Source organism: Musa acuminata, chromosome BXJ1-9, assembly GCF_036884655.1.
Source record: "Musa acuminata AAA Group cultivar baxijiao chromosome BXJ1-9, Cavendish_Baxijiao_AAA, whole genome shotgun sequence".
Taxonomy (NCBI): domain Eukaryota; kingdom Viridiplantae; phylum Streptophyta; class Magnoliopsida; order Zingiberales; family Musaceae; genus Musa; species Musa acuminata.
In genome coordinates, this window is record NC_088335.1 from 16,977,307 (window position 1) to 16,990,845 (window position 13,539).

Consider the following 13,539-nt stretch of genomic DNA (forward strand, 5'->3'; position numbering starts at 1 on the left):
TGACGCCGGGAGTGGTAGTCGACCTTACGAGAGCTATTGACACTCAATAGCTCTCGTAAGGTCGACTACCACTCCCAATGACCAGCTGTACTAGATCTGGGAACAGCCAAACCTATAAGTCTGGTATCAAAGAGTGGAGCACTCATACAGGACATCCTTGGTGTCTCAAGTCCAAGGACCAGATACACCACTAGGACTACGGAATCACTGTCTGACAATAAGGCATCATCAACCATCCAGCATTCCGTAAGTGGATCAATCAGTGAACTCATTCTCCAATGAGCACCTGTACTGTATCCCTAGTGTCTCTACACGAGCAGCTATGAGACCAGCTGCATCCATCATATGGACGGGTATACAGCACACCAGTCTATCCGGTTATCACGATGTCCCTCTCGAGTAACCTATGACCGGGATTATTTAGGATATGTGTTTAAAGGTGAATCGATCTCATTATCGTGATCTCATCACGATCTGATTCCCATTGCACAAATCCAAGGACATCACAATATATATATGCATTTATGCAATAGTTATAAAGTGATATACGCCAAAATATAATAAGCAAAAAGATTCTGTATCAAGTCACACGTGTCATCACTCACGTGATTGGCTTGCTGGGCACCTATGACTAGCAGGTTGTTGGCAAATGAGGTCTTCGTTGAAGGAGAAGACTTGCGTACTTTCTCATTGAGGATCATTGTTATCGTTTGCATAGCAGCGATGCAGTGATGTAGCAAGTGGCGTGGAAATGGTTCCGGATACTACTTGTCAAGGCGAAGAAGGTGGAGTAGGATGCAGTGGTGGAGCAGGATGTAGCGCCTACCCCTGGCAGTGATAGGAATCTGATCGCTGAGTGATCAGATCACTAATCAAAGGCAGGGAGGGAAGTGATGGTAGTCCTGCACCTAGACGAGGTCCTCTCCGGGACCAAGACTTGACTTGGCAGGAGCATGTCAGTAGGAAGATCAAAGCTCTGCCATAGGATATCACCGGAGGTAGTAAGGACAACGTTGCCGGAGTTAAGGACAGTGACGACGGAGGCATTGGTAGGGCCCGCACATCACACTTCGTTTCCACCCTCATCCTTGAGGGAGAGGCGCCCGTCGGGGGATGAGGAACATGCAAGACGGGAGGGAAAGGCGGCAGCAAGTTAGTCTGCAAATACTGGTGGGCTGTAAAGAAGAGGAGGAGAAGGGAGGGCTCGACACGTGACGTGACAGAGAGACTCCGAGGGTGAGTTCGACGTTGAGATCATCGGATTTACACAAGGAGTTCTCCACAGCACTAGCGGAGCCCACGAGCGAAACAAAAGGAAGTGGCGAGCCTGGTCCAGCGCGAGGAAGCCGAGCGGTCGCAACAGAGTAGATAGCGCAAGAGTTGAAGGTGGAAGGTGGGAGGTGAGCGAAACCTCGCTTGGGAATGTGGCTGCAGTGGCGATGGTCGTTCGTCGAAAGCAGGGGCGAAGCCTTGCTTTTCTTAGTGCTTTGATACCATGATAGAAAGAAAAATGAAATCGTAAAGGCAAAGAAATACACATTCCAATTAGTTACATATGGTGTCTATTTATACATGCTGAAAGAGAGGATTTCTTTCTTATGAAATCTCTATGTTCTCAACCATCTCACGAGAATCAAGTGCATGAAGACTGCTTGAGCTTTGAACTTGATGATAACCATCTTATTCTGCAAATTAAGGTGACTAACATCACATCCTAAATTTGATGTGAGCATAAGCTGGTGACATGGAAATGCCAAAGTTTATTTGATCTATGTCACCTCTTCACCTAAAGTCACTGAGTTGATGCTTATATTTCCTGTTAAATTGTACAGTGAAAGATGTGATCCACCAGAGGGAGTCCTCTTTTACATGGCAAGTCAACAATTCAATTTGAAGCGTAACAACTCTGTTCTCCTCATGTTCTTCCTGCTGCATGTAACATGGCACAGCACAAAGTTGGTGTAATGTAATGGCTCATATTCCTGTAACAGTCACTGAGAACTACAACTTTTTACTGTGCTTTCTGTAACCAATGAGGAAGACGACGACGACTCAGTTCTCAAGTGTTGATGTTTGTGATGGGCCCCTTGAACCAGTGTCTTGCGCTCAGCAGCCATGATCCCACGGTGAGGATGAGCAGGCCGCCGACCGCCACCGGGGTGTAGTTGAGAGTGTCCTTCGTGATGGGGTACGCAACCGGCAAGGAGAAGAGGACCGTGATGGTCGCCACCCAAAGAACTGCAACCCAACCCACCATCACGCCATATCGACCGAGGCTGAAGGGCCCTGCAACGAAGGAGTTGCGTGCCAGCGTGATCCTGAAGAAGATTGGCATCGCGTACGCAACGTAAAGCCCGATGGTGGCGATCGACACCATCGCTTGGAACGCCACCAAGCTTCCCAGAGACTGCAACAACTAACGGAGTGAGGTTGAGATCCGCCATGAGCGAGGATTGCAGAGCACCAAGATGATAGACACATACCGTCAGTGCCATGCAGAAGGAGGCCAAAGCAGAGAGCCAAACCGCGTTGATGGGGACCTCTTGTCGGTTCACTCGGTGCCAAAACGAGGACAGAGGCATCGCTCCATCTCGCGAGAAGGCGTAGGCCATCCTGAACTCAAGAAAGCAAGTGAACCAAAAGGAGTTGTTGATACAGAGCTCAGCGATCACTCGGAGAGGAAGATGTTTACCTGGAGTTGCTTGTCACTGAGCTCATGCCACAGAAAAATATGGCGACGGCCACAACTCCCAAGCAAATGATTCCCCCAACGCCCGTGCCATATCTGTTCTTGAAGGCCAGATAGAATACCTCAGCAATGGCATAACCTCCAGCATCATTGTCAATGCTCAAGAGGTCGGGAATGTTGGTGACTGCAAATGTGATTCCGAGCAGGTAAGCCCAGCCGACGACGATCGATATGCCGATAGAGCTAATGATTCCTTTCGGGCCGTTCTTGTCTGCAGATTTCGTTTCCTCTGTCTGAAAACAACAATCTGAGTAGTAGCTTGGAACATTTCCTCAAGAACAATGTTGAGATAAGCTCAATAGAACACAAACAATCATGGAAACCCAAAAACTACACACAGAGGTATCGGTTTAGACAAGGATTTGTACCATATGAGCAGATGCATCATATCCTGTCAATGTGTATTGGCTCATCAAAAGTCCTAAAACAAAGATGTAAAGTTTGCTGTGGATTCCAGCATCATTTTGGGTGTTGAAATGAGTGAAGACAAATCTGGCACTGGATCTTTCGGTAGCAACGGTAGGTATGAGGATCATAAGTACAAAAACACCTGAAGAAAGCCATTATATTAAGCATCTGCATGATGAATATGGAACAATGAAGACACTAAATGCATTCATACCTATTACGTTCCATGCAGCAGCTAACTGTCCAACGAATGATAACCAAGATATAGGAAGACTGTTTATTATGGCATGAACTAAGAGAATGCCCCCATGGAAACCAATGACTACATATTTGGAAGCGAAGTATCCTCCTCCATTGTTTCCACCAGTGCTGAGCAGGATAATTACTTGAAGCAATTGAGCTAATGAGAAGTCTACACTGGTTGTAACAGCCCACTGCAAGACAGTTTCTTTGACACCTCTGATGAACTTGAATAATATATCAACAAATCAAGAATTAATTACCTGGCCTACAATGTTGAACCTGCATGAAGTTAAATGAAAAATGTTAAAGCTTTAGCATAAGTTAATGTATAAACTGGAAGATCATCAAAATAGACTTGTGATTTCCTTGTTAATGATGACATGAGAGATGATCCAAACTCAGTTAATGCATTTTATGAGATTTTGTACTGCTAAGAATGAACAATGGTTGGCAATAGCAAGTAATTTGATGGATACGGATTGTCTTCTCTGTTAAGGTCATTCAGATTCAGAAGCATTATAGCCAGAAACTACAAAAGCCAAACTGAGATGATGGGATCACTGAACCAATCATCAGACAAAGGTGAAATCAATTGAGCAAAAGACTAATTGGATTGAAATATCAGAATCAGTATATTCCAGGTTCTTTTGCATGATTCCTATTGTTCCTTTTCATTAACATCCAGTACAGAACAAGCAAGAGATGAAACTAAGATGGAACAGTTCAACAAAGCTCGAGGAAGGAAGACGAGAAGAGCAGTACCAGCCGGTCATCCATGACGCGAAGGGCGCCCATTGCTTCCCTGAGAGCCTGGCGCTCCAGTAGTAGAGGCCGCCGGACGTGGGGTACGACGAGCAGATCTCCGCCATGGAGAGCCCCACGGACATGGTGAAGATCCCCGCCACGAACCAGCCGTAGGTCATGGTGACCGTCCCGCCGAACCGGAGGCCGGTGTTGTACAGTGTAGTGATGCCGGTGAGCACGGAGATGATGGAGAAGGAGAAGGCGAAGTTGGACAGCACTCTGCAAGGGAACAGGATGATGAACCAGGAACAACAAAGAAGGTAGGGTAAGCCAAGCCATGGCCGGAGTCGAGAAGGTTTACGAGAGATCACGCTTGAGTTCCTGCTTGTAGCCGAGCTGGTGCAGCCGGGCATGGCCGGAGTCGGCAGGAGTAGCGCTCCTGATGTCAATCCTGGCGGATCCATTACGCTCCCCCAACTCCTCCTCCTCCTCCTTCCGGGCCATCGCCCTCTCTTGGGAAGGAGATATGGCAATCACCCAAGCAACTCCTTGCAGGCTGGAATCACGACCTTCGATCCAAGGCAACAACCAACCAGTTGACTGCGTGAAGTCTTCTTGCGCTGCGATGTGTAAGAGCCAATATTCAATTCGAGGGATGGTGGAGATACGGGAATCTTTGATCCTCGAAAGATGGGAATGGCTAGCGAAAAGGACATAAAAGTCGATGACTTATACCAACATGTGAATGGTTGTGAAGCCGCAATCTACACGCACCGATTTAAACAAAAGATGGAGGAGACTTGGAAACTGGGGCTCATCGAGACCAATTCGATTCCACCAATTCAATGGTCATCATGCCAACACAAAGGAATCCAAATCTTATACGACTCCTCCTCCTTAGGATCTTCTTAGTTATCACACATTCTTCTAAGTTATCTGGATAGGTAGGTGTCTTAGCTGGTCACTTTGGCATACCGTACTTGGAATTTACGGGTCCAAGTAGATTGCTTCCCAAGAAACACAAGTGTCTCTTTTGCTAGTAGATCGATTACATATACAGTTTGTGTGGATGACAACCGGTCCGAGCAAGTTGATGCCGGAATCAAATTAGTCCAATCTAATATAATTTGTTACTTTAAAAGAGCCCCTCCTTGCCAACTTGAAATATCGTCAATACTGTACATACAGGTTTTGCTTCAATTTTTTTTTATGTTATTAAAGAGTGGAGCATATTTTTAGAGAAGCAAACTTAGCTGCCAACTGGATAGTCGGCCAGCCAGCTAACTGTTGAAAAATATAACAAAGAAGGATGAAAACACTATAGAAACAAATAACAAATACATGATCAATAATAGTATAGAAAATATATTTAGGCTTAACAAGTATATAAAAATTTTCTTAAAAATAATATTTACATCATCTTCTCAATAAAAATCTTTAAAGAATATCTAATCTTTAAAGAAAAATGATGTTGTTCATAATTTACACTTAAATACTTATTTATAGATATTTTCACAAAAAATAATGTTTGAAAAATAACTAAAAAAGAAATCACTATTCAAATAACTCTTTTAAAAAGAAATTTTTTTAATTTAAATAATTTATAACAATCTCTCACTTGTTCAAATTTAAAAATTTTCTCTAAGTGATTAAATAGTATTTATGAATAAAGTAATATATCTTTCGATTTGAATATTACCTTAGTGTAAGTATTACAAAGTGAAGTCGAAATCCCAAATAGCATAAAAGCTTTGAATTTTTTATTCCTAATGAAAATATCGATGATACCACACACATAAATACAACATCCTTGTATTTCTCATAAATTCTCGGTTAACCCTAATATGGCCTTGGGCTAATTCAAGTTTATGAACTTTTACGAGAGAAACTCCAATACTCAATCGAAGCAGCACCACTTCTAAGTTCATATAGGTGAAGTTTTTATTGTATTTTTATCACCTTTTGAGATATTTATCCTGATTGAACTTTATTAAGAGTATAATTAACTTAACTCACATTCGATGACAACTAGCATTTTAACATCTTTAGATAGGACTAGTAAAATATTTCAAAGTATTGAGTAACTCTATATGTCAATGACTTATTCTTACTATTTGAACTCTTTATTACTCATTTTATAATATTGAGTAGGGTTGCTATCATTGGTGGATCTTTTATTCAAGGAGTTTTAGTCTCATCCATTTTGATGTTGATCTTACAACTTCTCTTGTAAGACATTTGGTGAACGGATCATCCAAATTCTCACTTGTTTTCATAAATGTGAGTGAAATAATCCGACTCTTGATTAATTTTTTCACATATGTTAGGATCAGGGTTGGCAATAGAGTGAATTAGTGCAGTAGTAAAATCACGTCTCGATTAAAACTTTCGTACGATAAAACTATTTTCGACGTAAAACCGTTTTTAGAAACTTAACTTAAATTGAAAGCATACGGAAGTATAGTTGATGTAAAGCAATGGAGGCAGCTTGCAATTAAGATAAATAGCAGAAAGTAAATGCAAACTGAGATTTAGAGTGGTTCAGTCAATCTTAACCTACATCCACTTTTGGCTTCCTCCTCCAACGAGGTCATCGAAGTCCATTAGAGGCCTTCCTTCAAAAGGCGAAGGTCAATCATCTTTTATACCCCTCTTCTCCTTTTACTGGGTTTAGGAGATAACCCTTATAAGTACTCACACTCCTCTCTTATAGAAATCTAATACTTAGAGTAGAGGAGGGAATTCTAAAAAGATTGCAATAGTGTTTCTTCACTTTTAGACTCTCTATGCATTTTAACCAGGGATGAGAGGGGTATTTATAGGCTTCAAGTTGATTCAAACTTAGAGCCTAAAAATATCTCATCCCGGGTTCCCCGGGCATGGGTGGTACCATTGCCTAGTGTCAGTCTGGCTGACATTGCCCTGGGCGGTACCACCGCCCTAAGCATGGGCGGTGGTACTATTGCCTAGTGTCAGTCTGGCTGACACTGCCCTGGGCGGTACCAACGCCTAGATTTGGTGGTACCACTACTTGGGGGCTAGTGGTACCACCGCCTGGCACCCTTCCAAGGGTGGTACAATCGCCCAGACTAGCGGTACCACCACTTGACATAATCTCGAAGACTGTGCCACGACGGTGAGACTTCTTGGGGCATTGTTTGGGCTTCTTATTGGGCCCAACACAGTTCTTACATAGGCCTAGCTGGCCCGTAATTGGGTTAGCCCAATCTAAGCCCAATTACATGCTAACTACGATTCCTAAAACATATTCTAAGCTAAACAAAGTACGTAAGTCTATTCTTCCGGCGAACTTCCGATGATCTCTCGGTAATGTTTCGGTGGACTCCCGGCAAGCTCCTGGACTTCACGACGATCTTCTAAGTGAGTTCTAATGAGCTTCTCTGGCAAGTTCCGAGACTTCTCGGCTAGTTCCTCCAGAACTTCCGACGAATGTTCAGACTTCCAACGAACTCTCGAACTCCCAATGTAATCGCATCCTTGACTCCGGGACTTCATTTTACTTCATGCCTTGCTATCGTAGTTAATCCTGTATATGTAAAACAAACTTCAATTTAGATAATTAATACTAAGCATTAATCAAGTTGTCCGGCATGTCATTGGTCTCTCGACGCTTCGTCCGATTCTTCGGCATATCGTCCTCTCTTGCGGCCTATTGCCTAATCGGCCAATTGACTCCACAACTCCGATATCCTTGGCGCAATGTCTGCTCTTCTTGGCCCGATGCCCGAAGCCTTCTATCGATACGTCAACCGATCCACCGGTCCGATGTCCAATCTTTTGACATGTTCCTCCGGCACAATATGATTTTTCCTGCTTTAATTGTCTCATCCTGATCGAAGCATCCTGCATCACTCAAAACGTAAATTAAAATATAAATAATTATCAATTGGTTTCATCATCAAAATATGAGATTCAATAATCTCTCCCTTTTGTATGATGACAACCAATGGACAACGGAATTAACCTTAACTCTCGAAGTATAACCAAACTCCTCCTATCAATATGCCGTATTGATAGAAACTCTTGGATTCAAAAATCCAAGCAATATGTCATGATTAAATCATGTATGACATCAACATACTTCTCTTCCTTTGTCATCAACAAAAAGGAGAAGTACAATTCTCATGTGTTTAGAAGTAGGAGTTCAAATCGTTGCATAATAAATATAATTTTCAGTTTTATCATTATGCAAATTTTGCTATTATCATATATATGCAAGGCAGTAAGATAATAATTTCTACAACATACAAGCTAGCAAATTTTATAACATTTTAGAATATACAAGCTAGCAGTTTTGAGATGTTCAAGAAAGCAACTCTTGCTTCTTGAAATATGCAAGTTGTAAGCTAGCAAATTTTTGCTTCCTTTGTAATGTTTGAACTTGCAATTTTGCTTCCGTTGCAAAGTACAAGTTTAGCATATTTAGCACCTTGAGATAGGTAAGATAGCACATTTTTGCATTTTCTTGAGATTTCAAGCTAACAATTATCGGTGCTGTTCAAGATAACAATTTCTTCTCTTTTGAGAAGTTTAATTTTTGCTTTCTTCTTGAATTGTGCAAGCTAATAATAGCTTCTCTTTAGATGTGTAAGAAAGTAAGCAAGTATTTGTATTTTCTTGACTTATGTAAGCTAGCTAATTTCTCTTTGAGATGACCCTTTACATCAATTCAAGATAGCACATTAGCATCAATTATGACAAAAGTAAGTATCAATCTTATTTGTGCATCAATATATTTTCAAATTAAAACATGTACATTTTCAAAACCATACATTTCATTTTTCATGCATGATATAAATAAATCAATTATCATTATGAGCCTATCATACATGATATTTAAGCATTCATGATACATCATTTTAGCAACATGATCATAGCTTTTTAAATGATGGTATCTAAATGTCAAAGTTCATTACATCCTATCATGCATGATCATTAACTTCTCATTTGTATTTCATACATAATTTCATTTCATCACATTAGGAATATCAAGAAAATTAATTAGGTGATGAGATAAATATTTTATAAATACACAGAATTGTATAAAAATCATATCATGAGTGTTTTATGTATTCATATCATCATATAAGGAATATCAAAAAGAATATTGGCGATGAGATGCATAAATAGTGAACATAAATTTTGAATATCAAGAGACATATTATGTTTCTTTTTTAATAACTCAAATAGTGAAAAGAAAGAATCATAATAGATAATCTTGATTTATAAAAAAATTTTCAAGTTATAATTCTCAAAAATCAAGATAAAAAACGTGGTTAGATGAAACTCATTCAAATCATCAAAATCATCAAAATCACTTTCAAGATGATCAAATAGATTCATTAAAGTCAATAAGATAGAGAAAAAGAATTTTTAAGAAAAATACTTTTCCATTTTTAGTTATTTTAATTCATGTGATTGATTTTCTATTAGCATGCTCAAATATTTGTTCTTATGTTAAAACCATGCATCAACGTTTAGGATCAGAAAATGAATTTCGTCATGAAAACTATCAAGACCACTAAATTATAAAAATCATCATGTATAACCTTAACATCTCATGCATAAAATCGTCAATCATGTTATAAAAATATTTAATATTTTCATTATATTATTATGCATTACTTCAAATCAAACATGATTTCATTTAATCAAAATCGTGAAATAACAATGGAAATCAACATGATACACATTATTAATTTTTAAGGCGTAGTTTGCCACCTCGCCTTTGTTGATTTTCTCCTTGTCTTCGGAGGAGCTCGATTTATCCCAATTTGTGTTCTTCTTCTTGCATTCAAAGTAAATAGTTCAATTTTTTCTGTTCTTTAATTTTTGTTTCATGTGTAATTTAAGTTCACCATCACTTGAGCTGATGCTCGAGTGGTCTTCAAATGTTCTATGTCTCAAATCCTTCCTGTTCTTTGGAAGGTAGTTCTCAAGTTCTTCACGTGCATTGTACGTCATTTCATAGGTCATCAATGACCCTATTAGTTCTTCGAGTGAAAAACGGTTCAAATCATTGGCCTCTTGTATTACCGTTATTTTAGAGTCCCAAGTTTTATTAAGAGAACGTAAAATCTTATTTACGAGTTTAAAATCCGAAAAACTTCTACCAAGCGCTTTTAGACTATTGACGACATCCGTAAAACGGGTGTACATGTCTCCAATAGTCTCTCTTGGTTCCATACAAAGCATCTCAAAATCATGCATAAAAAAATTTACTATAGAATCTTTTACACTACTTGTGTCTTTGTGTGTGATTTCGAGAATATGCCAAATATTGAAGGTTGTTTTGCACAAAGAAACCCGATTAAACTTCGTTTTATCTAAGGCGCAAAACAAGGCATTTATAGCCTTTGCATTTAGAGAAAACGTCTTCTTCTCCAAATCATTCCAATTGTTCATTGGAAGAGAATATCTTTTAAAACCGGATTCAACAATATGCCATAAATTCAAATCCAACGAAAGTAAGAAAACTCTCATTCGAGTTTTCCAATAAGTGTAGTCCGTCCCATTGAAAAAGGACGAACGAATGAGAGATTGACCCTCTTGAAAGCTGAAATGAGCCATTTCTATTTGGGTGTTGAACCAAATTAGAAAACCATGGCTCTAATACCAATTATTAGGATCAGGGTCGCACTAAGAGGGAGGGGGGGAGGGGGGGGGGGGGGGGGGGGGTGAATTAGTGCGGTGATAAAATCATGTCTCGATTTAAAAACTTTCGTACAATAAAACCATTTTCGACGTAAAGCCATTTTTGAAAACTTAACTTAAATTGAAAGTATACGAAAGTGTAGTTGATGTAAAGCAATAGAGATAGTTTGTAGTTAAGATAAATAGCAAAAGGTAAATGCAAACCGAGATTTAGAGTGGTTCGGTCAATCTTGGCCTACATCTACTTTTGGCTTCCTACTCCAACAACGTCACCGACGTCCACTAGAGGCCTTCCTTTAATAGGCGAAGACCAATCACCTTTTACACCCCTCTTCTCCTTTTATCAAGTTTAGGAGATAACCCTTACAAGCACTCAGACTCCTCTCTTACAGAAATTTAATACTTAGAGTAGAAGAGGGAATTCTAAAGTGATTGCAATAGCATTTCTTTACTTTTAGACTCTCTGAGCTTGTGTATTTTAACTAGGGATGAGAGGGATATTTATAGGCTTCAAGTTGATTCAAACTTAGAGCCTAAAAACATCTCATCCCGGGTTCCCTAGGCATGGGCGGTACCACTGCCTACGTTGGGCGGTACCATCGCCCAGGTCTGGCGGTACCACCACCTGGGGTATAGTGCTAGGTGGTACCATCACCTAGACAGGCGGTACCACCACTTGGCACCCTGCTAGGGACGGTACTGTTAGTCATAAGTGCCCAGCAAGCCAATCACGTGAGTGATGGCACGTGTGACTTGATACAGAATCTTTTTGCTTATTATATTTTGGCGTATATCACTTTATAACTATTGCATAAATGCATATATATTGTGATGTCCTTATATTTGTGCAATGGGAATCGGATCGTGATGAGATCACGATAATGAGATCGATTCACCTTTAAACACATATCCTAAATAATCCCGGTCATAGGTTACTCGAGAGGGACATCGTGATAACCGGATAGACTGGTGTGCTGTATACCCGTCCATATGATGGATGCAGCTGGTCTCATAGCTGCTCGTGTAGGGACACTAGGGATACAGTACAGGTGCTCATTGGAGAATGAGTTCACTGATTGATCCGCTTACGGAATGCTGGATGGTTGATGATGCCTTATTGTCAGACAACGATTCCGTAGTTCTAGTGGTGTATCTGGTTCTTAGACTTGAGACACCAAGGATGTCCTGTATGAGTGCTCCACTCTTTGATACCAGACTTATAGGTTTGGCTGTTCCCAGATCTAGTACAGCTGGTCATTGGGAGTGGTAGTCGACCTTACGAGGGCTATTGAGTGTCGATAGAGGATCATCCACTCTCGGTATCATGAGAGGAATATCCCATGTGTTCTTGCTCAGACAAATCCCTGGCCAGGGTCATTCGGGTTGAGAGAGAAAGAGTTCTCCGGGAGAATCCGATTAGAGCGAGACTCGAGTAGAAACCGTATGGGTCTGACAGCACCATGCTCGATATACGGTCTCTGGGATATTAGATGGATGAGGGACTATAGGTACATGGTAACTGAGGACAGACAGGTCCAATGGATTGGATTCCCCTGTATCGTCTGGGGACTACGGCGTAGTGGCCTAGTACTTCCGTAGTCGATGAGTCGAGTGAATTATTATAGAGATAATAATTCACTTAGTTAGAAGGAGTTCTGACAGGTATGACTCACGGCCAGCTCGATATTGGGCCTAGAGGGTCACACACATATGGTAGGCATTGCGATGAGTAGAGGTTCGGATATGAGATATCCGACGGAGCCCTTGTCTTATTGGATGCAGATCCAATACCCACTAGGGAAAGGACCCATTAGGGTTTTGACACGGGATCTCTATAAATAGGAGGGATTCACAGCCTCATAGGCTAGAGTCTTTGCTTGCCCTTCCTATTCTCCTCTCCCTCTCCACCTCAGAGTAGGCCTGGAGTTTTGAGGAGCGTCGTCGCAACCCTGCTGTGTGGATCACCGCTAGAGAGGAGGACGCTTGACCTCCTTCACCCTCTCCTAAGGATCTGCAAGGAAACAGGGATATACGATCTCCCTAGGTAACACAATCTCTATACGCAGTTTTTGTGTTTTTGCGGATTTTGCGCACCAATCTTCGCACGACGATGAACATCTTTTTGGGAATCGGGGATTTTTGTTTTCTTGTTCTTCCGCTGCGCATATGATGTCGCCCCCCCTATGATTTCCCAACAGTGGTATCAGAGCCAGGTTGTTCGTGCGAATGATTGGTTTTTGAACTGCGTGTGTTGTGTTTAGGAAGAATATTGACGTCAAAATCGTTGACGCAAAAGCAAGGAAGGGCAGCAACAGTTGCTGCCCTCGATCTGCATGCCTGCAGCCAGCCGCAGCCGCAGCCAGGCAGCACAGCGCCGGCGCATGCGCAAGCGCTGTGCCTGCAGCAACCGGCCGACGGTCTGCTTGCAGCAGGCTTGCGGCCGGCGGGGCTGGGAGCCCGCTCGGTAGAAGCGCCTGCGGCCACTGAGCCCGCGGGCAGAGGCGCCGCGGGGGCGCCCACCTGCAGCGGCAGCGACCCCAGCGGGCGTGCCACCTGCAGGCGAGGGCAGTGCCCTCGCCCTCGCCGCACAGGCCGCCGCCAGCAGGGTGGCGGCGGCGGCGGCGCAGCAGCGAAAAGGGGAAAGGGTATTAGGGTTTTCTGCGCAAAAGATAGTTTTGCCCCTCGGAATTTGAGAAATTCCAGTTTCTGTCTTTTGTCCA

General features: G+C 41.8%; 1 protein-coding gene across 1 annotated transcript; it reads right to left on the reverse strand.

The window, feature by feature from the left end:
- Positions 1–1,781: 1,781 nt before the first annotated feature.
- LOC135593392 (amino-acid permease BAT1 homolog) lies at positions 1,782–4,836 on the reverse strand. The gene is made up of 8 exons (XM_065083380.1): positions 4,506–4,836; positions 4,163–4,423; positions 3,661–3,679; positions 3,372–3,591; positions 3,118–3,299; positions 2,693–2,982; positions 2,484–2,613; positions 1,782–2,407 (listed from the first exon to the last, which is right to left on the reverse strand). The coding sequence occupies exons 1-8, from the start codon at positions 4,646–4,648 to the stop codon at positions 2,060–2,062; spliced, it is 1,593 nt and encodes a 530-aa protein (XP_064939452.1). The 5' UTR covers positions 4,649–4,836; the 3' UTR covers positions 1,782–2,059.
- Between the last annotated feature and the right edge of the window lie 8,703 nt (positions 4,837–13,539).

Coding starts and splice junctions, on each gene's coding strand:
- LOC135593392 (XM_065083380.1), bottom strand. CDS start 4,648: ATGGCCCGGAAGGAGGAGGAGGAGGAGTTGGGGGAGCGTAATGGATCC. Junction 3,300..3,371: donor TGCTGCATGGAACGTAATAG/GTATGAATGCAT, acceptor GGCTTTCTTCAG/GTGTTTTTGTACTTATGATC. Junction 2,983..3,117: donor ATGATGCATCTGCTCATATG/GTACAAATCCTT, acceptor TGTTGTTTTCAG/ACAGAGGAAACGAAATCTGC.